This window comes from Brienomyrus brachyistius, chromosome 7 (assembly GCF_023856365.1).
Source record: "Brienomyrus brachyistius isolate T26 chromosome 7, BBRACH_0.4, whole genome shotgun sequence".
Lineage (NCBI taxonomy): Eukaryota > Metazoa > Chordata > Actinopteri > Osteoglossiformes > Mormyridae > Brienomyrus > Brienomyrus brachyistius.
In genome coordinates this window covers 20,348,410-20,372,160 of record NC_064539.1, presented here as the reverse complement: position 1 = coordinate 20,372,160, position 23,751 = coordinate 20,348,410, and the positions used below count along the sequence as shown (strand labels likewise).

Sequence of the window (23,751 nt, the reverse complement as noted above, 5' to 3'; positions counted from 1 at the left end):
ATGCAGCATTTCTGGAAAATTCTTAAAATGAAAAAACAAATCTGGAATCATAGAACGTGTAACACTAGCACTAACACTAAAATTCCAGCCATCATACTGTCATGCCCGGCTCGCACGATCCTTGTGTGTGCCACGCCCCCCTGATTATCACGTGTGCTTCCCTGATCGTGCCCAGCTGTGTCTGATTATTTTCAACCAGTCCTGTCTTAAGTCCATGTCTTGCCTGAGTCCTTCGTCTGTCATTGATGTTTGTCGATGCCTGTATTCCGTCCTGCCCTTGCCCCAATTAAACCCCCGTTTTCCCCCGAATTCGCTTGCCTTGCCTGTTTCCTGCTCGCTCGCTTGCCCGCTCGCCTTATCCCCGGTCAGCGATCGTGAAACATAATACATCACTTTGGTTATTCTAATGTTGGTTTTTCTAATGTTGTGTGAACCAACCCAAAAAAAATACCTTGGTCATGTCCCTTTGCTTGTAGGAATCTTCTGAAGATGTGTCGGGACACAGCGGAATACGGTCCTGGTGACTCACATGAACTGAAGTGTTCTAACATATCAGAGACAGAAGTGACAAAAATATACACCAGAAATAAAACAATTGACACACACATTTAGAAGGTTTTTATCATTACCCCGGACACCGGGGTTGTCCAAAAAAAGATAAAGATCTTGAAATCAACGTAATTGATTTTTTTCCCATGTTACTAACTGTCTTCGGTCTAAACATTTTTTGCATTTTTTTTTGCTGTTCGTGCTGAGGTCCCTCAAAGACGATTTTCATTGGTACCCCCTTTACAATTCAAATCGAGCCCGGTCTAGGGATGAATATGCATTATAACATTTTTGTTATATCAAAATTTTGGTTTTTTTTTCATTAGGTTTCATAAGACGTTTATTGCGTATAAAGGAAAAATGTAAAACAACTTTATTAGTCTGGGTTTTTACACTTTGAACTTGAGTTTTTACCTTAATATCAAATTAATAATTTAAACCATTTAAAAAATGTATTACTGTGTTATAAAATGGTACGGCACAGTATGGATCGGCTGGTGTATCTTAGGCTGTGGTCTCTGCCTTTGTTTTGTTAATTGTACTGGCTGCCTTATCCCTGTGTCCTATCAATATATCAGCTGCATAGGCATCAGTCCTGTGAGAAGCATCTATTGTGTCAAGACCAGGCCTGACATGATCAACTGGGAGACTCGGGAGAAATCCCAGTAGGCCGTTTTGCTGTTGTGTCAGTCTGAAACAAAATAATTGTATGTTTTAAAATTCTACAACAGTGCTTTAGAATGTTAACCAGCCAGTTTTCACATGTACAATAGACCATGATTGCTCTGCATTGGTAAACACGCAAATATGTGGCACACGTGTCTGATTGTTTGAGCGCAGTGCACCGTTGCAGAGGTGCCACAACTAATCGCTTGCTATTGCTAATCACAATTACTGGAAGTTTCTCAAATAATGGACAGTATAAATATACGAGGCTGGGCTGAGAAAGTCAGACTGCTTAAACAGTATAATATGCTATATGTTATTTATTTTTTTCTTGAAATATTAGTAATGAATTTATCGGGATAATTAGACTTGAACTGTGGGATCATATATCAAAGCTCCCCCAGAACGAGGACAAAATGGGCTGGAATTCAATGTAAAACTCCTGGGCTTAAATTTAGTCCCACTCTGTGCCTGACCAAGACCCTTCTTGTGTAATGACCAGCAAGTCTACCTGCACAAGTCCACTGAGCAAGGAATCAAGATGATGTTTTGAGGGCAGCCTGTGGCTCTGTGGGCTAAGCCTGTAATCAGAAAGTCGCAGGTTCAAACCCAGCCTCAGCCTGTGGGTCCTTGAGCGAGGCCCTTAACCCCCAGCTCCCTGGGCGCCGCTACGGGTGGCAGCCCTTCGCAGACAACTTCCTCTATGAAAAAAGAGCAAGTTGTGGGAGGCGTAAAGACAATTTCCCTATGGGGATCAATAAAGTATCTATTATTATTATTATGTTTTCACCCACTGAGGTAGAAACTTTCCACTATCATTGCTTTTATAATATGTGGTTCCAGTATATCCTGATTTTCATGAAACGAGGCTGACTTCATTCCTGCCCTTGCTACACATCAGCACCCTACATTCTGATTCCTACAGAATACCGCCACTCTAACTGCACTGTCTGCCAACTTCCTTCTCCCACACTCCTTGTCTCACTGGGCAGGGAAGGGGACAAATTGATCATTTCCAATCCTCATTACAGATGAAAACCACGCACCTACTATCATCAACCCAGCCGAACGGCATATTATTTTTGTTTTACCCACCAGGCTCACTAGGAAACTTCACTGAAGAACCAGATATGCTTTTGTCAGCCATCCCTTTTCCTTAAAATTAACTTTTATTTCTTTGAAATGCTTATTCCCCTTTTCACATTTATCATACATGGAACAGTTTATGAACAAAGATATATGAGCGGGCTAACGTGAAACATCTGGTAAGTTCATGTAGGGACGCCATGCGTAGAAAAGGTATAAAAATGGATGTGGATTTGTGAAGCGAGGCTCGTCTTCGTCGCATGCGGGGTGCCCCAGTGCACACAGACAATATACTTCTCCCACCCTAAAGTGTCGGCAATTTATTTACGTCCATCTGAAATTTATAACTTCCACACCATCTTCAAAGAGAAGATCACCACCACCAGACACCTGAAACAGACATCTGATCATTGACCCATATACCGAAAAAGAGATCAGTAGATTAACTCTCATATACAATACAGATAAAAGCAAAAAGGAAAGTAAATTTTAAAAAGGTGTGTCTTTTTCCAGAGAAGTTCGGTTTAACTCATTGGCAAAAAAAGTTGATATACCTGTGAGTGCCATTGAAGCTTGGTGTAAACAACCCCAAAAAAGTGCTGCGGATCTGATGTGGTTTATTTCTTTTCCTGCCATTATTCTGCTAACATATTGGTACTGGCCTCTGGCACTGGATGTAGGAGGCTTTGCAGTTAAGGAAGGAATGAAGCGCAGAAGACGTGGCTGCATTCCATTTGCAAACCAAACATCCTGGTTCAAAATATTCAAGGAACCTCATTTAAGCATGACACCACAACAGATACCATTTCATTGCATTGTAGTGTGCATCAGATCAAATCCTGTAATCCCATGTAGCCACATTCGTAACTGCATCACTAAAAGGCATTTTATCTGTACATTTGCATTATACTAGTAGTCAGCCATCCGTATCCATGGGTTCCACATCTGTGGATTCAACCAAACGCAAATCGAAAAAATATGAAAGAGAAAAATTCAAGGAAGTCGCAAAATGCAGAACTTGAATTTGCTGCTCACAAAGCATTATGCTATTGCAGTTGTCATTATTCTCCAAAAAATACAGAATAGCAAATATTTACATAGCATTTACCTCGTATTAGGTATTATAAGTGTCATGCCCGGCTCGTCCGCTCCTCCTGTGTGCCACGCCCCCTGATTACCCACGTGTTTTCTCCCGATTGTACCCAGCTGTATCTAGTTTATTTGCTCAGTCCTGTGTATTTCAGTCCGTGTCTTACCCGAGTCCTTTGTCCGTCATTGATGTTAGTTCGTGTGAGATGTTTCCTGTTCCCGTCTGCCTAAATAAATCCCCGTTTGCCCTGCTTTCGCCTGTCTGCCTGCTTCCTGTTGGCTCGCCTGCCTGTTCGCCTTACCGGCTTCCAGCGTCCCGTGACAATAAGTAACCTAGAAATTATTTATAGTATATGTGAGAATGTGCATAGGTTATATGCAAATATACCATGTCATTTTATATAAGGGGTTTGGCATCTGTAGATTTTGGTGTCTGTGGAGGGATTCTCGAACCAAGCCCCTGCGGATACGGAATGACAACTATATTGGATTTTACTTATATTCCTTATGTTAGGGATCGAAGCAGCATAGCTGACAGAACCCTATTATTTTGTGTATTGTATTGTATTCTTTATTTTTGGTATTTTAAGCTCTGTTGTTTTATCATATACAGTGAGAACTATGCCTTAACGGAACACTTTCCCTCATGAAAAAATGTTTTATCTTTAATCTTAAAATTACCAAACACCCTCATGTTGGCCATACCTTCATCCTCAGAAATGTCAATGTGCTCAGAAGGCTACACCAAGCAGCAGGTTGCTTCCAGGTTCAAAATTTCTAAGACAGCAGTACACAAGAATAAGGTAAAGCTGGAGACACTGGGAATGACCAAAAACCAGCCAGGGCGGAAGCAATTTTCTAATGCCAGAGATTATCATTAATTTGTGCAACAGTTGCTCATGAATCAGAGGATGACATCAAGTAACTTTCAAAAGGAATGGGAAACATTAAATGCAGATGTGAAGTGCACTGCTAGGATAGCTTGTATCAGGGGCTTAAGTCCCATAAAGCAAGGAAGAATGTCTTTATTAATGATAAACAGGGAAGAACAAAGCTTCAGTTTGCAGAATATATATATATTATTCACAGCCACACATCCACAAATTGAGAAATGAATGAAACAAAAAATTGTGCTGTGGTCTGTTTTTTCTGTCATGACCGGCTCGTGCAATCCTCTTGTGTTTCACGCCCCCCCGCCCCCACAGACCACGTGTGCTATCCCGATTGTGACCAACTGTCAGTTTGAGTAGTCCTGTGTATTTAGTCCTCGTTCAAGTCTGTTTCCCCAGTCCGGTCGTTGACGTTGTTTGCCGTTCTGTACCTGTTTTGGTATTTCTGCCTAAATAAATACCGTTTCCTGGATTCCCTTCTGCCCGATCATGATTCTCCGCTTCCTGCTCGCTCGCCCGACACGCGATCAAAACATTTTCCATGGCTGTACTACCTCATGTATATTTTGCACAGAACCATAATTTGCACCAAGGGCCATTCTAGGACTCACCCCCCTTAATAAATACAAGCGTAACGTAATAGACATATTTTGCAGTGGGTTAATTTAGATAAATATTTATGGAAATATTTTTTTTCTAATTTAGAATGACAAGAACGCAGTTCAGCCAGATTCTATTTTACCAGTAACGAAAGACTCGCCGCAAGCTACATGGCGCGAGACGCGGTTTTAAATTCTGTGAAAAAGGCGGGAGGATATCTGAGGTAAAATTCAACGGTAAAATTCACTGTGTGCAATCTTTGGGTTCTAAAACTTAGTGTAAGTGCTAAATTGTGAGTTTAGGATAGGCTATAATCTCAGTTGTTCTTTTTGAAAGAAATATTTAAAGAGGTATAAAACCATTCAATTCGTCTAGCTGCTGAAATTACTAAATACCCACTTTAAGTCTTCTGCACATACAAATGACTGTTATTATGATTATAATGATGTGTGTTATTTTGGTAAAGTTTTCAAAGTACATTTTTAGACATCCAGATGTAATACGAAATTACTGTTTTGCCAAATGTGTTCAGTACAACGGCACTGTATTGGCTACTTAAACATCTACTTTGCTTTTTTTAGATTATCGGGTTTGGTAAAGCTTAATAAGTGTCACGTTTTTTGAAAGGGCAGAATAAGAATGTATTAAGTCATGCTGGCCCTCTGTTAACATCAGTAGCTTACTTGGTACACTAACGACCCATGTATATCTGGGAATTTTAGATAGTTTGTGCTTTCATTCCAATGAAGTTAACCCTTACCAGTGTTGCCAGGTTTTAAATGTTGAAGTATCAGCAGCTTAAAATTATTGTAAAATTATCGGATTTGCCATGCAAATCCGCGCTTAAACCGCTCATCATTGTTTACTTTGTGCGGTACCACGTGTTACATCGTGCGTTGATTGGCTGTAAAGGCACGTGAGGGACTGCACATAAACAAGCCAAGTATGTCTGCGCAGCCGGATGAAAACAGAGATCTGTACCTTGTCGTACTAATGAAATAACTTACGGTAAAAATAACTTAATAAAATGAAGGGCTAAAATTATCGTACATTATGGGATTTTTGGAATTATTGATCGTACAGAGGGTAAAAATTATCGTACAAATACGATAATTATCGTATGTCTGGCGACACTGACCCTTACTGATGTCAACTTTATGTAGATCATTAATATGCTACATATCATTCTTATCGTTTGTCATAAATCGCCTAAAAACTTATCGTGTGTAGCATTTCATAACATTTCTTAAGTAATTCATCTATGTCCGAACTCTGAAAATCAGAATAACATTGACCAGGACAGAATTACGTCGCACGTTATTACATTGGTGCAGTTTGACCCGTGTGTCTAATTATTGGCTTGCTGTTTAGAGTGCACAGACAAAGTGATTCAGTGGTATTATTATTATCATCCGTGCTAATATAAACTGTCATGAAACCTACGAATAGGTCAAAGTCAAAGTAAACTTTATTGTCATCTCTGCTATATACTGTACAGGTACATAGAGAGACGAGATGACGTGGCTCCAGTTTTTTTCAGTGCAGATGAAAGTGTCTAATTGCCTATACAGCGCACATTTACATCGTTCAGATTTGACCGCAACACAAAAGTTGGTGGGCTGCGAACGCGAAAGATTACACTTGTAAACCTAAGTAAGGTAATCGCAGTCATGGCAGCGTAAGAGGATGGGTTATACGACTTTCTCCGCAATCGAGATGTGTCAGAAGGCACGTTAAAGCTCATGATTGAGCAAAAAGTGATTTAAACTAATGACATAATTCTTTATTTTAGATGATTCTTATTTTTTTTCATATGCATCCACCACAGCCATAATAGTGTTTTATACCTTGAGTTGGCAACGAAAGCTACAGTTAGCCAAGCTTAATGATAAATACTGCTTGAAGGCTTTCGTTTGTTGTAGCTACAGTGGTGCTTCGAACATACCTGTCAAGTTTTGGATTTGAAAATAAGGGAAATTTTCCGGCGCCCGCCGCGAGCAGTCCCACCACCCCAACCAAGCTCCAGTATCCCTTACATTTTAAGACAGGTGACAAGAAAGCTAATCACCACTTGTCAACCACTTTTGTCAAACCACAATTGGCTTTATGCACAGCTGCACTACTTCCTGAACTTCAAAGGCAGCTCCTTTGTTTCCTGTCTGCCATTATTGGACAAACTAATTAATCCAGGTGTTCAGTTTGTCCAATAATGGCAGACAGGAAACAAAGGAGCCTTCGTTTTTCCCGTTGAGTATTTTCGTGCAATAGCAGAGTCCGGGAACATGTCAGCTACACACTTGTTGAAGTCATCATGGAAGGAGAAAGGAATGTTGTTTTTGGCACACAGCATTGCCATTTTTACCTCTGCACTTGTGACCTGGTCTGCCTCAGTGGCATTTCTCGTCACGAATGCTGACATCGCCTGGGCATGTTTTTGTGCCTTTAGCCCGCGCTTGTGCTTGGCGGATTTGTCATGCTGGCATACATCATTCCTTCCCCCGTGTGCGATGCTAAAGTCGCAGTTACAAATTTTACAAAACGCGTGACTGTCCCCCACCCTGCTCTTCTTCAGAAAAATTAATTCGTTGTCCCATTGATCGCGGTATTTACACGAGGGTTTTGGTTTTTTGGCAGGAGTGCCTTCCTTCTCTGTCCTGGCGTCCATCATCTGTCTGTTTTCTTCTTCTTTTTTCCCCGTGTTTTTTTCCCCCGTAGTAGGCTACTGCAGGTGGTAGTTATCGCGAGGCTAGTGACAGAGCTCAGATTTATTTTTATTTTTTTTGAGGGGGGGGGGTAACGTTTTTATTTTTTTTAATAACGCAGGTTAAAATACGGGAGATTTACGGGAAAATACTAATACGGGAGGACGGCGGGAAAGAAGGGTAAATTACGGGACTTTCCCGGCCAAAACGGGATACTTGACAGGTATGGCTTCGAAGTTTGTGAACCCTTTAGAATTTTCTAAATACTTTTTATGCTAAATAAATTTTAAATTACGTATAAGCTGTCTTTTTATTAAAAAACATGAGCTCTACACATTGACAGTTCTATAACATTATGTTTTACCTATCGGTAATCTAGTGGTTAAGGCATTCACCCCGTGATCGGAGAATTGTGAGTTTGAATCCCACTGAAGTACCCTGAGCAAGGTACCATCCCCACACACTGCTCCCCGGACGGATTAGTTACACAAACATCATCCCAATACTTAGCGTACTAGCAGGACAACTCAAAAGGATTGTTGTTCCGCCCTCTAGTGGCAGATATTATTTGTGCAAAGCTTAACGTAACCTATTATTATGTCGAAATAACGGCTTAAAAAAATAATACGATATCTACTTATGAATGTATCTGCTTATATATGTACATACATCTTATATAATATTTTGCAAGCAGAATCATATTATTCAGACAAAAAAAGTCTATTTTCTTACCATCCATTAAAATAATTTAAGAGAATTTCCATCCATCTATCCATTTTCCAAACCGCTTATCCTACTGGGTCGCGGGGGGTCCGGAGCCTATCCCGGAAGCAATGGGCACGAGGCTGGGAACAACCCAGGATGGGGGGCCAGGCCATCGCAGGGCACACTCACACACCATTCACTCTCACATGCATTCCTACAGGCAATTTAGCAAGTCGAATTAGCCTCAGCATGTTTTTGGACTGTGGGGGGAAACCGGAGTACCCGGAGGAAACCCCACGACGACATGGGGAGAACATGCAAACTCCACACACATGTAACCCAGGCGGAGACTCGAACCTGGGTCCCAGAGATGTGAGGCAACAGTGCTAATCACTGCACCACCATGCCACCCCCTAAGAGAATTTCCATTCATAAAATAAATGTTCCAAAGATTCAGAGTGATTTTCACAAAAAGTGCGTTTATTCAGATTCATCTTAAATCTGCAGTTTGGAAACTTGCAGGGGTACACATCATTTATAATCTAATAGTATACCTCTGTGGCCGTATAGGTAAAACTGGGAAACCCAAACATCTCTTTCTTATTTTCTTAACCTTTTCTTATGTAAAAAAAAATGAAAATGTAAACATAAGTTTGCTATTGGTACATTTTTTATCTGTAAAATCAAACCCATTCATATTTAAGGTAGCTAACAAAGGAAATGTGGGTGAGTGCAACAGAACACCTTGGGTCAGTTGCAACAATCCAAGAGGGTTAAAACTATGAAAGGAAGATAATTGGATTGGTAATTTAGACGTTTCAAAATAACATTTTAATTGATATTCAATACCACCAACTGTGTCAAATGTTTTCCAGAGAATCTTAAACCAAGCAGACTGTCCATTACCCAACATTTGCTGCCACTTCATTTTGATGCTGCTGTTCATTACATTAAGGTCAGTTACGTTTAAACCATATTCAGAGAGAAGAAACTACTCCTTTTCTAATGTAATGGTGTTTGTTTTCTCCAAATAAAATTATGTTTTTATTAATTGTCTGTAGTGTTTTGACACAAACGAGTATGCAGAATACACAAAATTTGACAGCAGTTCTGATTTATGTAGTATAATTCGTCCAAAAAATGCAATGTCCCATTGTAGCCAACTATTTAAAACTTGACTTTTTTTTAGAAATGCTTCCCACAATTAACCGCTCTCTTGCAGTAATATCTTCTGTGATTGTTACACCTAAATATTTAACTGGAATATTATGCACAAAACGTTCTAAATTATTTTGAATTAGCAAAAGCTCGCACTTCTCTGAACTGAAATGCAATTCTGCTTCAGTTAAAAATCTACACCAATTTCAAGGGTCAAAACCCCATTATCGATACTATACAATTAAAAGAAATTGCCCGCTCACTCAGGTGGTCCACCAGCGCACGTGCGGAGAGCATACCGCCGTCGCATTTGTTTTCCGTCACTCAAAAAATTAGTGACGTCAAAGGAAACACAGCATGAGCCAATAGCGACGCGAGTTGTGTTCAGGTCGCGCTGGGGGAATGCGACCAAATTTGGCCTGTTCCTGTGTGCCGAGCAACCCGAGGATGGCGCGCCCGTCCCGCGTTTTGGAGCGTGTGCTCGCGGCGCTTCTCAGCCGCCGAAGCTGGGCAACCTTAACTGCAGCAAGCACTTCGAGCACCAAGACAGCAAGGCTCCCCAGGATGGAGTACCAGGTGGGGGATCTCGGCGGATAAAACCTCATGTTGGCCAGTAAAATATACACGATATTATTCTGAACTTGAATGTTTTTCTGAAAATGCTGTCACGAGATACTTATAGTATATATAGCTGACAAGATGGAGATATTTCCACTTTTGAACTTAGTTTTGAAGTCGACGGCCAGTTGTAACTGCTGAGTAGTATTACATCAGCTTACCAGATGTGGACTGAAATTTTGAGAGGTGTTGCCTCGTTAATAGTGTGACTGATGTGCTGTAAAATAGCTGTGTCTGTACGTGATGTCATTCTAATTATTTCTAATGTTCAAATCTTGGACGTAGTGGACTAGCTGGTTAGTTATTGACACGATCTCATCTCCTGCTTTCGGTCCACGTGTTTGACAGGTAGGCTTTTCTTCTGTCGTCATTGGGCGTTATATGTATTAACTTGTTGGCAACCTGGTCATATTCACCAGTTAAATATTTAAATTGAATTGTTAGATGTGCAATATGTTTTAATCCAAGTTCCAGTTCAGTAAGTTTCCAAGCGCATGAAGTACGTAATGAAGCACATTTTCACGCGTTTCTGAGTATGAATTATAACCATGCGCGTTCACACCCCGCAGGACGCCGTGTGCGCGCTGAATACGCTGCAGACCAACGCCAGTGCACTGGAGCAAGTGCGTCGCGAGCGCGGACACCCCCAGCTTCAGCTGCAGGCCATGAGGGGCTTCCTCAAGCGGTCGGGCTTGGAGGTAACAGCCCCACTGTGCCACCCAACACTCCAAATAAGCCAAAGTCCTTCTGCACCTGTTGTATCGGGTTAGCTGCCAGTTATGCATGAACCTTTCATAATTGTCTTTAATGGGTGATCAAGCTGATGATTAACATTCATGTGGCAGGTTTTTTTTAAAATATATTTTTATCAAGAGGTTAATCTTTAACCTCTACAGCAAGACCCTGTTAAAAGATGTTTTTTTACACTGTATTAAAAAAAATCCAGTAGTTTACGTTCACTGCTATCATAAACCCAAGTCAGAGGGGCTTAATTGAAATACCATCCATATGCAACTATACAGTGACACAAAATATCATCCCCCAGGATCACGGTGCAGCATTCAGCAGCAGGTGACATAAGAGAAGGTTTTCACAGTACTTGCAGTACAAAATACAGGACAGCGTGAAACAGGGGGCTTAGACACGAGTGGGCTGTACTACAAAGTGAGCTTTACATACCTAGAGTTAATTGTAGAGCTGAGTAAACTAACCCCATTTGCCGTAATCAATGTGAAACTACTGCAATGGTGATTATCAACTCTGTAAGTTAACTTTTAACCTGGTGCAATGAGCCATAAAGGGACCGGCACTTAATACTGGTATTGGGATAAAAACATTTAATTTAATCTGTATCGCATAGAAAAGATGGTGGTATCACCCATTCCAACAATTTAGTTAAAGGCTGTTTTTTGTGCCTGGTTTAAGCCAAAAGTCTGCACTAAGACCTGCTTGGAGCGAGTTATACATGTGGTGTAAATCACCATGACAATACACCCTGTTTGAAGACTGACCATGATTTATAGTATGTAAAACTCAGGAGTAGCCAACAAACCTGCTTTGCAGTACTCCCCTCTGGACACAAGAGTTTATATACAGAGAGCAGTGTGTATGTATTTAAATACTCATCACTTGGGGAGAATGTGTACCCTGCCTATGTTTTAACTGTGGCGTGTGCCATGTCCATCCCGTCATCCTCATCCTGACTCGGCTCTGCCCTGCAGGTGGAGGAGCTGGACAGCCTGAACATCATCCACGTTACTGGCACAAAGGGCAAGGTGCGTGTGGGGGGGTCTCAGTCACGCCGCATCATATTTGCTGTGCAAAGCTCTGCGTATTCTTACACAGTCCTGCCTGTGTTCCTTGTCAGGGATCCACATGTGCATTCACTGAACGCATTCTCAGGAATTATGGCTTCCGCACTGGATTCTACAGGTAAAAGGTTTAGTGACAGGAATTGAGGGCAGTTACCAAATGTGCACTCCTTTTGCTAAATTCTCCCCTGAGCTTTTAAGTCCTATATTCTCTGTGGAAAATTACTGTTTAGATGAGCTGCATGGATTTGACCTACGCAATCAAGATTATACGCAGTAGGGCGGCGCTTCCCAACCTGGTCCTCGGTGACCCACAGACTGCCTTAGCGTCCTCGAGGACTGGACTGGGAAACACTGCTGTCGGATGAGAAAAGCCTTCTTAAAGGCATCTATGTCTCCTGTTGTGTCCAGAAACTTACTTATGGGATATGAACAGAACCCAGCTCACGCATGAGGTGGAGATGGCTGTTTGTCCTCCTACCTCCTGTGTTGTGGCCTTACGCTACAACGGTAGCAAAAGAATTTTACTGTGTTCCTTGGAACACATGTGACGATAAACCGTGAAACCAGACACTTGCAGAGAGCGCCTCTTCTACGCTCATTAATCCTGGAATTTGCCCCTGCAGCTCCCCGCACTTGGTGCAGGTCCGGGAGAGGATTCGGATTAACGGCCAGCCAATCAGCAAAGAGCTGTTCACCAAGTACTTCTGGCAGGTGTATGGGAAATTGGACGAGACAAAGGTAGAATTGGCGATGATGCCTATCATTTGCGTGGCAGTCAAGCTGATGATCCTGTTATGACTGTGCCTCCTCTTCCACCCCCCCCACCCACCCAGGATGGCCATGGGGGGAGCATGCCAGCCTACTTCCGATTCCTCACCATCTTAGCCTTCCACGTCTTCTTGCAGGAGAAAGTGAGTCTCCCAGTCTCTCTGTCAGCCAGCACGTTTGGCTGTGATTCAATGGAGCTACTTACAGCCACTGTAACCGGCCCATCTTGCACTCCCCTCCCCCTGCCCTACCATCCCTCTCCCCATGTCAGTGTGAGCTCCTGGGGGAGGCACTGCCATGGATCAGGCTGAATTGTGTATGCTTATGTGCGTGTGTCTATGGACGTGTATATATGGTTACAATTAGAGCTGGGTAGGGGTTGAGGTTGTCATAGTTGTGATTAGAGTTTTGCCCATAGAAATTAATGGAGAGTCTCCACAAAAATATAGATTCACAATCTGTATCTTCTTGCCTGCTTACATGCCTACCTGCATGTGTGTTCTTATGGGCCTAACAGCCACTTTTCCCATCACGCAGGTGGATCTAGCCGTGATCGAGGTTGGCATCGGGGGGGCCTATGATTGCACAAACATAATCAGGTAGGAACAACAGGCACTAACAGTAACCATATGTGTTACTTTCAGACCTACCCCCCATTTGTTTTTGGACAGTGTGTACAGTGCCCCCCTCCCCACCCTCGTGGGTGTTGCACCCATTCCTCTCACACAGTGCTTCCCGGCACAAAGACAGCGATTGCCACCTTCTCTGTCGATCTGTCCAGGGTGTGTGACTGGGGAGCCATGTGGTTGTATACTGGGACCCTTCTCTGTGTTTTTAATAACTGCATAAGGGTCACACGGCCTTGTTTACCATGCCGTGGCCAAAGGGTAACATCAGACTGCTATCGTGCATTGGCACCATGCCCACCAATAAGATGGTGCCTGCAGGATCTCCTGCAACTTCCCTAGAGACGCGTCTGTGCAGACCTTAGACTTTGGACCTCTGACTTTAAATAGTGTTGTAATGGTGGTTAGTGTGCTTTGGATAATCACTGATTACAGTTTAGTTCTTGTGATGGTTACGTTTCTCCGTGTCTGTCGGTGTGGACCCTGGCAGGAAGCCTTGGGTGTGTGGAGTCTCCTCCTTGGGAATTGATCACACAAGCATCCTTGGAGACACCATTGAGAAGATAGCCTGGCAGAAAGGGGGAATCTTTAAGGTGAACCAGCAGTGTGTCTATGGGGGGGAATTGTGGGGGTCTTGGGTTACTATGTTTTGTGGGCTGAGAATGCAGGCCTGAGCAACTACTCTCTCCCTCCCCCCACAGCCAGGTGTCCCAGCATTCACAGTGACGCAGCCTGATGGGCCCATGGCTGTACTGCAGGACAGGGCCATGGAAATTGGGGTGAGTGACAACCTTGGCAGCCTATCAGGTGCGACTGGGGGCATGTCCTTCCTCCTCACTGAACTTTCACGTGACGGCTATGTGTCTCCTCGGCCGTCTTTCCCTCCCTCTTGTCAGTGCTCGCTCAGCATGTGCCCTGACCTGGAGGAGTACCAGCCAGAAGTGGGCCCCCTGCGCCTGGGCTTGGCAGGCAGGCATCAGCGTTCCAACGCCTCCCTCGCCCTCCAGCTCAGCCGCTGCTGGCTACAGCATCGCTGCCAGTCTGGTCTGTGTCTCTCAGTGCGTCGTGGCCACTTCCGCCTCCATGGCTTATTGCTAAAGATGACTTGTATTCTCCCAGGTCACCTGCAGCCCTCGCCTCCTGTAGAGAACGGCAGCATCTCCCAGGCGTCGTCTTTCCAGCCCAGCACCTTCATGGTCAAGGGTCAGTATGGGGATGGTGTTGCTATATATGGCACTAAGCCGTATGACATGAGGCGCCACTAGGTGGTGCTGTAAACATGAATACATGAATGATTTGGTAGTGATTTGATGTTGCTTGGTGGTGCTGTATACTTGAATGTGTGACATGATACTTTTGATTTGCTATCTCCCTCTGCAGGGCTGGAGGACACGGAGTGGCCTGGCCGCACACAGACCCTGCAGCATGGGCCCCTCACTTACTTTCTGGATGGGGCTCACACCACTCGTAGCATCCTAGCCTGCGTGGACTGGTTCCGCGAGGCCGCCGCCCAGCAGGAGCGTGCTGCCGGGTCAGTGAGCTGGACGTGTCCCTGGGGGCTGCACCTGAACAACAGGGGACACTGTCTGCTCAGGAGATGTGATATTATCTCGGTGAGGCCTAAGAGATGTTCTTAACCTCCTTGTCTTTCTGCTTCTGTCCACCAGGGGGCCCGTTGTCAGGGTGTTGCTGTTCAACACCTCAGGAGAACGAGACTCGGGCGCCCTGCTCAAAATTCTTGCGGTGAGTGAAGCTGGACATGGTTAGAAGCTTCCCTCAGAAATCCCTATAGCTGGGAGCTTTCCATGAAAGGCCTAGTTAGACCTGATATATCTGCTGTAGAGAAGCTCATATGTGCATATCTGCATGCTTGCAGAGCACCTCTGGTTTACACGTATCTGCGTTTCTGCTTTCTCAGTCGTGCCACTTCGATCTCGCGGTGTTCTGTCCCAACATCACGGAGGCTGCCGCATCCAGCAGTGCAGGTGACTAATTCTGTACGGTACTGAGCACTGTTTGTTGTTGTTGTTTTGTTTGTTTCAATGTGTTAAATCTTGGTACAGACCAGCAGAATTTCAATGTGACACTGGAAGGCATACTGACCCGTTGCCTCGACAACCAGAGAAGCTGGAGGAGTCTGATAAGGCAGGATACCAGGCCGGGTACAGAGTTTCTCATTCCCGGAGGGCTCCCCCTAGTGGTGGAGAGGAAGATGGCCTCTGCCTTGGTATTCCCCTGCATCCTCAGTGCCCTCCGGTGGATCGCCCAGGGCAGGGACCCTGTGCTGGTCAGCTCCAGTCAGCCAACCTCCATGGCACCGGCCAATGCAGCGGAGAAGGCGGAACCTATGCGCGAGGCAGCCGCTGTCCATGTACTCATTACCGGCAGTCTGCACCTGGTGGGCGGGGCTTTGAAACACCTGGATCCCTCCTCCTCTGCTTAGCCGTGGTTCCCCAAACTCTGCCTCCCTCACCAAGGACCTGAGCACGGGTGTGACTCGAGGCCTGTGTTTGCTCCATCTTCTGTCTGACTGAGTGCCTTAAAGTACAACAGACTGGGTTTCAGGCCCAGCTTTTATACTTGAAGTGATAATTGTTTACAAACACTAGGGAGATGTGGTCCTCCTGGTTCTTCTGCGTCTGTTTATGTATATAAGAAGTATACATGTACATTTTTTTTTCTTCTTCACCAGGGAGCAGGTGCAGAGACTGTAAAGGCTGGCGGTTGAAATCCTAGGTGCAGTAACCTGTAATATTGAGATACAGGTTGAGTGGATTTTCACTGGTTGTTTGACAAGGAATGTCAAATCTGAAGGTGTGCTTTACTTCTGATTAAAGTATTTGGGACGGAAATAATTTAAAACCACAAAAGGCCCTCTGGAGGACTGCTCAATCGCATAAACCTACCAAAACTCTTCTGTTATTTTTACCAGCAGTGCCTGAAAAAAAAAAATCCTGATTTTCTTTTATTCCGTTATTCCTTTATACTGTCCTGTATGTCTTGTGATTGTGCCTAACTGTACACAGGAAGCAGCATTAAAAGGTTCAATTAATTTTCTAAAGTGCCCTTCTTAATAAAGTTGAGAGCACTTTACATACACATGTAAAGCACACTGTGCAAGCAGACAATACCAGATGGCGGCAGTAGAGCACAACAAAAAGCCGCCTTGTTCCAGTGATCCAGCTGCATCTACTGCAGTTGTCAGCCTTCCTGGCACTGGGATGGCCAGAGGGAAGCATGAGAGCAAATGTCAGGGTCATAAGGATAGGCAAGAAAGGTTAAATATCTTCAATGTCTTGGTATTATTTCATTAACTGCTTTGTCATTTATTTTGGTATATTTCTTGTCTGGTGTTGGTGACATATACCGATTTACTGTGTTTAGCATCATTTTATCTATTTACGTACCTTTTGTACCAAATAGTAGCCAAACTCAAACTAACATGCAGCTTCCGTGTCTAGTTTTAATGGTGGTTCTTGAGTTTAAAGTGGGACTGCAGGCCACAGTTGGGCTGCTCAGGTCCTCAAAGGGCTGCTGCTATTGTGGTTTTGCATGTTTCTTGACTGGAAGAAAACTGGCAGGTGCCATCCACCTATGCAATGTATTCTTAAATGAGATCCGAACCTCAATTGTGCATCGTTTAGTATATAATGCGCTGATTTGATGGCAAGCCGAGGAGCTCTGCATTGGATTCATGACTGATTCCTCTAAAGGAATCACTCATTCTTTAAACTGCATTTCTGAATCTTTTCTAATAGTGGCTACATTTAGTGAATAGACAGCAGACTTTAAGACTCACAATTTTAACTTTCATTAAGCGAGAAGTTTCTGTTTTCTCAGTTGGCTTCCGTACCACACATACATGCTGTTATTTGATCTGCTTGCTTGTCAAACCTGTAAATCTGTGTGCAACTTGTTAATGCTAAATGTTGTAACATTTTAACTGTTTAACATTTGAAATGACCCCCTCCCCCCATACACACATTTCATATTTATTATCATTATTATTATTATTAGCAACAGCAGCACTTAAGTATTGTGATCAATTGTGAAAAGTAATCGAAATTTTTTAACTGAATGTACCTGGGAATTTGCCTAAATATGATTAACTTTGATTAAGTTGCCTTAAAATGTAGTGACCATTTTAGATTCACCTTGTATACCTGGAGCGATATGGATTCCATGTGCTGGTGGTGTGTGACTCTGAAGAGTAGGCCACCATTACTGTGATTGAATGGTTGTTCAAATCCCAGGGCTGGGAGGATGATTTTACTGTGGGGCCTCTAAGCAAGGTCCTTAACTTCCAATGGCTCTAGGAACTGCCTGCCCCTACTTTCTCCAAAATATATGTCGCTTTGGATAAAAAATACTGCTAAATAAACCCTAATATAAATCCTCAGTTTCTAATTGTGATCATTCTTAATTGCAGAATCTTAGGGCGTAGGTTTGGTTTCAACATTTTGATAGGGACCAAATCAGCCCTGAACCCCGCGCCCTTCTAAACACACAGGATACTGCCACAGTATATTGTAGGGACATGTCCTCATCGTCCATACTTAAATGCATGCCTTTCGCCTAATAATATTGTGCAAGCTTTTCTTTTCTACCAGATAACGGCGAAAATCCTTAATGTTCCTTCAGTGTTGTACAACATTTACACTATCCTAGTCATTCTTAATATAATACAGAGGATGATCAAAATACTCTTCGCCGCACATAAGACTATTTATTCCCGTCTTATGTCACTCCGTATAACCACTGCTGTAATCACTGCTTCGCCCTTACGGGGGAGGGGGTAGGTTTTTTATGAGCATGCGCAATGAATTGAGTCATCATAAAGAACTCCATATCCCAGCATGCTCCGTAAAATAAGTATCCGGCAAACAAACAGGGATGCAGCGGGACAAAACCGGAAGCTCCGGCGGCGCTGAAAAGTATGAATATTTCGCAGATATAACGTTTTCTGTGTGTACTCGACTTGTGTTATGGCTTTTTGATTCTGTTCTGATGACTTTGATGAATCAAGAGAGGATGAGTGACTCGCGCCTATCGTTATACGGTTTGTGTGAGTGAGCCGAGCTCTCGTAAAACGTGTTTCTTTTACTTTCCTTCCAGGCCTGACCGGGAGACTGCCATTATGTCCAAGTACTACGACGGAGTGGAGTTCCCTTTCTGCGATGAGTTTTCCAAATATGAAAAGCTGGCGAAGATCGGCCAGGGCACCTTTGGGTAAGGGGCAGTTTGAGAACAAATGTCAGTGAATGTTACATAGCTTAGGCTTATAAGCAGCCTTACCCGGGGTTTGATCGGGAACCCCAGCTAGTCGAATTGCAAGGATATACAGTCACTAGCCGTTTATCTTGGTATTTAAAAGCGATATTTTAAAAAAAAGAGCGAATGGATTTCTTCAGTGGCCCTCTTTGCCGTTTGTTGCGTCGGGAAGGCCGTTGTATGTAATGAATGCGGCTCTTTTCTTTGTCCCTTAGGGAAGTGTTTAAAGCTAAGCATAGGCAGACCGGGAAAAAGGTGGCTTTGAAAAAAGTCCTGATGGAGAACGAGAAAGAAGGGGTGAGTGATGATGGATTTTTTTATTTATCTGCTAGTGTATCTATCTGGACAATGCCCCCCACCCATATCATCTCTCTAGCCTTAAAACATACTTGATATTGTAATCTATTGATGCTGACAGTATTCACAGTTTCCCCCCCCCAGCATTGAAATGTTAATAGGTTTTTATAACATCTTTTGTTCTCCTTTTTGTCCCAGTTTCCCATCACTGCACTGAGAGAGATAAAGATACTGCAGCTTCTCAAACACGAGAATGTGGTGAACCTCATTGAGATCTGCAGGACCAAAGGTGAGTCAGCTAAGCTGCGCATTGTCCGGCAAAGATGCGCTGTCTCCGTGTATCGCTGTCACCTGTACCCTCACACGCCCGGTGCTCCCCCGCCCCTCCAGCCACCCAGTTCAATCGGTACAAGGGCAGCATCTACTTGGTGTTCGACTTTTGCGAGCATGACCTGGCGGGGCTGCTGAGCAACGCCAACGTCAAGTTCACCTTGGCCGAGATCAAGAAGGTCATGCAGATGCTTCTCAACGGACTATACTACATCCACAGGAACAAGGTTGGGAATTGGACGTGTCCTCCAAACTGTCCATTCAAAAACAGCTTTATTTAAAAAGATGTCTGACCACACACACTTATGGGGTTCTGCTCCTCTGGAGTGAAGAAGCAAGATATTTTTTTCATTGTTGATGTGAAACCATGAGATGCTGCCTAGAAGTTTATAGGTGGCTTCACGTTGTTTCATATCGCCAGCAGGTCTTTTTCAAAGCCATTTTGACATGAAGTAATATGACAAGCACCTATAAGCGATGATATTTCAGCAATGACTTAAAAAAAAAACAAAGACCAAATTTACTGGAGATGTTCATGACATTAAAAGCTAGCTTTAGTAAAAAAAAAAAAAGTCTTGCAGGTCTCAAAAAATAATAATTTGTCATTTTGGAGAATGCATAGTATTGAGCTGGAAAAGAGAACCATTTCTGTTAACTTGTGTTATGGGAGATACAGCCAAAGACACAATCTCCTGTAATATTCATCCAAGACGCGTGCAATTTCAGTTTCATGGATCACTCCTATGACCAAATCACCATGCTCATCTGTGGCGATGAGGTCCCACAGTGTGGTGATTTGACACAGAATTGCCCAGGAAGGGATATATGGAAGTGTTGTGTTTTTACGCGGATATTCGCACAGATGGGAAATGGAGTGCTTTGTGTTTTATGGACGCGTCCAGCACAGCTTCAGCGTAACCCATGCTCTGCTCCCTCAGATCCTGCACCGTGACATGAAAGCTGCCAATGTGCTGATCACACGCGACGGGGTGCTGAAGCTGGCCGACTTCGGCCTAGCCAGAGCCTTCAGTCTGGCCAAGAACAGCCAAGGCAATCGCTACACCAACCGCGTGGTCACGCTCTGGTACCGTCCCCCGGAGCTGCTGCTGGGTAAGTGGCATTATAATGTCACTCCTTTTGTCTTTGCCCAGATTGTGCCCGGCTCCATGGCCACCCCTGCAGGTGGTTGTCCTTTGCTACCTGGCTTGCTCTCACCCACGTATGTGTCTTTGTATCGTGGAGAGCAAGATGGGGAAGCCAAAAAGACGATCAATAAAGTGTCAGTAGTATTATTATTATTTTATATTAAACTTTGCTAGGATATCTTAATGTGAAATGTTTTCTGTGACTTGTGAAGGTCTAAAAAGCAGTTGAGACAGTTTGGAGATGGATGTGCACCCATCCAATATTTGATTTGGCTTTGCCCCCCATAAACAGACCTTTGCATTTGTGCCCTTCGCAAATATCTAAGAATATCTGTCAAATAAGTCTTTCCTACGGCATTGCTAATGACACTGAACGTCAGGTTTGTTCCTGCAACACCAGTAACTATCATTAAGTAAGTGGGTCTGTCCATCTTCCTCCACCTCCCCGCAGAAATAGTCATTTATAGATGTATTGTTCTCTCCATCAGGGGAACGAGACTATGGCCCCCCCATCGACCTGTGGGGTGGCGGCTGTATCATGGCTGAGATGTGGACCCGCAGCCCCATCATGCAAGGCAACACGGAACAGCACCAGCTCACACTCATCAGCCAGCTGTGTGGCTCCATCACTGCGGAGGTCCTGCTAAAGCCACACCCCCCCCCCCCATTAGCTAATTCTGCTTTGGATTACATAGCAAGTAGTATTTAAACCCTTAGAAGGTGTGGGTGATTTTACTGATATGTAGGGTACAGCAGTGCTCAGTGCTGCTGGAATCTTCAGTACCTTTGCCCCAGTGGGCTTGGTGTGTTCAAGGTTTCTGTCATGTTCTAGTGCTGCTCAACTGGGTCGAAGGTGTAGCTGTGTGTGTTTTTAGAATGAGGCATTTTGGAGTCTATAGAAATCAATATTCGTGATGTATTTGTTGTTGTAAATACAGTTTTATGATTTACCCGGTTGTACCATCTTCCTCCTAGGTCTGGCCAGGCGTGGACAAAAAATATGAACTGTATCAAAAAATGGAATTGCCTAAAGGGCAGAAAAGAAAGGTGAAAGATAGATTAAAGGCTTATGTGAAGGACCCCTACGCACTCGACCTCATCGATAAGCTCCTCGTTCTTGACCCCGCCCAGCGCACCGACAGCGATGACGCCCTCAACCACGACTTCTTCTGGACCGATCCCATGCCCTCCGACCTCAAGAACATGCTCTCCACTCACAACACATCCATGTTTGAATACCTAGCTCCGCCCCGGAGGCGGGGCCACATGCCCCAACAGCCAGCCAATCAGAACCGCAACCCTGCCACCACCAGTCAGCCTGAGTTTGATCGGGTTTTTTGATTGGGCGGTCCCCTAGCAGACTCAATTTGGAGGGAAGTATAAATGTGGGTATCTGTCGGATGGTTCTGTAGAACCGTCCTGTACCCGGCGGTAGATATTTCAGGTGAAACTGAAGCAGTCAGTTTCTCTCTTGTGTTCCCCAAATCGTACCCACCTGAGCCTCCCGTTTAGTGTTTAGGGGCATCATTGGCACGAACTGTGAAGCATCGTTCGAGTAGCAGTGTTCTGTCGTGACCTTTGTGGTCCAGTGACAGGCGCCTACTAGGCTTGGAGACAAAGCATCTCAATGGAACGGATTGTCGAGTGTCTGGTTGGGAGACAGAAAACCAAGCCGGCTGGTTTTTATGGCCGGCCGACCTGAAGTCGGCCCTTGTTGACCCAAGAACATTTCCATCTCCTGGTTTTTCATGAAAACCATTTCCCTTTTGTTACCAATCCTGGGTGCTTTTACACATTTTTTTTTTTTTTTTTACGTTTTGTTTTAAAAAGTGTAATTGGAGACCATTTGACAGTGACTGCATACTGTCGCCTGTTGTGAAGCAGGTGAAATTTAGCTGTACAGAGTTGTCCACATCTGAAAAAGAATTGTTTTGAAATGGAAGATGGATTGCAGTATGCAAATAAAATATGCAAAAAGAAGCTGGAGGCTGACGGCACCTCGCTGGCTTCTTCTTTGTGTGCTTCTCTAACATTTGTCAAAAGGTAGATTTTAAAGGAGAACTAATCTGTTTCTGCCACACCATCAGTACTTGTGGCTAAATGTCACTCTTGTGAGTTTAATAATTATATAAAACAGGTCCACTTATCTAGATGGTTTAAAGCTGTTATGTATTTAATATGGAACTGACTAAACAACTAGGAGGCCGACATATGGGCTCCCGTGAATCCGGTCCCTGGGGTCATTTCGGCCTTGTTTGCTGCAAGTTTAAGGGCCCGTCAATGCCACCCATTGTGCAATTAGCCCAGCCAGAGTAGCGCCGTCTGGTGAACCGAGGTACTCCCATTGTCCCACCATATGAGTCTGTAAAGCAGTAAAAGATGGATGTCTTCTCCCACCGGTTTAAAGGTGTTAATATTACTTACCAGTTATTTAGTTATAATGGTGTCAATGTTAACGCTTTGTCCTGTCAGGTGTGTTCTGTCTTTTTCGACTTGGATGTTCACGAATATATCACGTCGATTGGACGAGACCGTAGTTGTCATACTGCTGACTGACAGATGGGGGGGGGAGCACAACAGAACTAATAATCTACCACTACTATTATGTTAAGCTATGTAAAATCTAGTAAGAGTAAAATTCAACCTTTGACAGTATACAACACACACAAGAATCAATACTAACTGCTTTGCAAATGGGATGGTCTGGCCCACTGATAATTTTTTATTTGCAATAAGTAGTACTTCCTTCCCTTACCCTTGACTCGCAAAACACAGCTTCCATCGCCTACCTGAGATACACTCTTTAACTTAAAGAGATTTGGGACAATTTAGGCTGCAAAGGATCCATCAGGTGCATCCTGTACGGAGTGAGAAAAGAAGGACGCATTTCTAGACTTCGTTTGAAGGAGTCTTCGAAATGGGACAGCCTTGTTGCGCCACTGTGATGCATTCGGCAGCCTTAAATGGATGAAGCCCCTGAATTCAAACCCTGTCTGTGTCAAATAATGAAAAAGTGATGTGAAATGGGCCAAGCTTTTGTCCTGGCAGCATCAGGGACAATTGTGATTTTTTTCTCAATGTAAAAAATAACGCTGCACCTATTCATAAGCAAGCAATTTCAGAGAGGAAAGCAGCACTTCAGTCACGTGACTAGAGGTCACAATATTGGTCTTCATAAAATTTCCTCCCAATTGCACCCAAAATTCTTTCCTCACTTCATGCACCCAGAAGTAACAGACCACATTATCTGTATTGTTTATTTTCCATGCAAACAGCAACACAGTTGCCCGGCTCTGGAACACGTGCATTCAGATCCTCAGTGCAGATAAATCAACTAGTGAAAGAAGCACAAACAACGGGGAAAGAATACAGTACTGAGTAGCTGTACGTTATGTTGTGTTTGATCATCTAAGGGGTTTGAGTTATGATGAACCTCG

General features: G+C 43.8%; 3 protein-coding genes across 4 annotated transcripts in view; 2 read left to right on the top strand and 1 right to left on the bottom strand.

Moving 5' to 3' along the window:
• LOC125746656 (uncharacterized) overlaps nucleotides 1–544 on the bottom strand; it is a 34,474-nt gene extending 33,930 nt beyond the window's left edge. Inside the window, exon 1 of the mRNA XM_049020915.1 lies at nucleotides 452–544. The gene's annotated coding sequence lies outside the window, so the exon portion shown is untranslated. The remainder of the gene's footprint in view (nucleotides 1–451) is intronic.
• Nucleotides 545–9,765: 9,221 nt separating this feature from the next.
• fpgs (folylpolyglutamate synthase) lies at nucleotides 9,766–17,670 on the top strand. 2 transcript variants are annotated; one of them, XM_049019562.1, is made up of 15 exons: nucleotides 9,775–10,021; nucleotides 10,633–10,761; nucleotides 11,785–11,838; nucleotides 11,931–11,995; nucleotides 12,501–12,615; nucleotides 12,711–12,788; nucleotides 13,183–13,244; nucleotides 13,762–13,864; nucleotides 13,973–14,050; nucleotides 14,168–14,315; nucleotides 14,391–14,474; nucleotides 14,652–14,802; nucleotides 14,939–15,014; nucleotides 15,190–15,256; nucleotides 15,335–17,670. In XM_049019562.1, exons 1-15 carry the CDS (start codon nucleotides 9,848–9,850, stop codon nucleotides 15,712–15,714), a joined length of 1,764 nt encoding a protein of 587 aa, XP_048875519.1. In that variant the 5' UTR covers nucleotides 9,775–9,847; the 3' UTR covers nucleotides 15,715–17,670. The 2 variants fall into 2 exon arrangements, with proteins under 2 accessions (XP_048875518.1, XP_048875519.1); XM_049019561.1 differs by having other exon boundaries at nucleotides 9,766–10,021; nucleotides 14,168–14,474.
• Nucleotides 17,671–18,116: 446 nt separating this feature from the next.
• On the top strand, nucleotides 18,117–22,294 carry cdk9 (cyclin-dependent kinase 9 (CDC2-related kinase)). Its single transcript, XM_049019564.1, has 8 exons — nucleotides 18,117–18,205; nucleotides 18,387–18,500; nucleotides 18,758–18,839; nucleotides 19,038–19,128; nucleotides 19,230–19,396; nucleotides 20,108–20,279; nucleotides 20,803–20,951; nucleotides 21,290–22,294. The coding sequence occupies exons 1-8, from the start codon at nucleotides 18,165–18,167 to the stop codon at nucleotides 21,653–21,655; spliced, it is 1,182 nt and encodes a 393-aa protein (XP_048875521.1). The 5' UTR covers nucleotides 18,117–18,164; the 3' UTR covers nucleotides 21,656–22,294.
• Nucleotides 22,295–23,751: the final 1,457 nt, after the last annotated feature.

Coding starts and splice junctions, on each gene's coding strand:
- fpgs (XM_049019561.1), top strand. CDS start 9,848: ATGCGACCAAATTTGGCCTGTTCCTGTGTGCCGAGCAACCCGAGGATG. Junction 12,616..12,710: donor GGAAATTGGACGAGACAAAG/GTAGAATTGGCG, acceptor CCACCCACCCAG/GATGGCCATGGGGGGAGCAT. Junction 12,789..13,182: donor ACGTCTTCTTGCAGGAGAAA/GTGAGTCTCCCA, acceptor CCCATCACGCAG/GTGGATCTAGCCGTGATCGA.
- cdk9 (XM_049019564.1), top strand. CDS start 18,165: ATGCAGCGGGACAAAACCGGAAGCTCCGGCGGCGCTGAAAA. Junction 18,840..19,037: donor TGGAGAACGAGAAAGAAGGG/GTGAGTGATGAT, acceptor TTTTTGTCCCAG/TTTCCCATCACTGCACTGAG. Junction 19,129..19,229: donor TGAGATCTGCAGGACCAAAG/GTGAGTCAGCTA, acceptor CCGCCCCTCCAG/CCACCCAGTTCAATCGGTAC.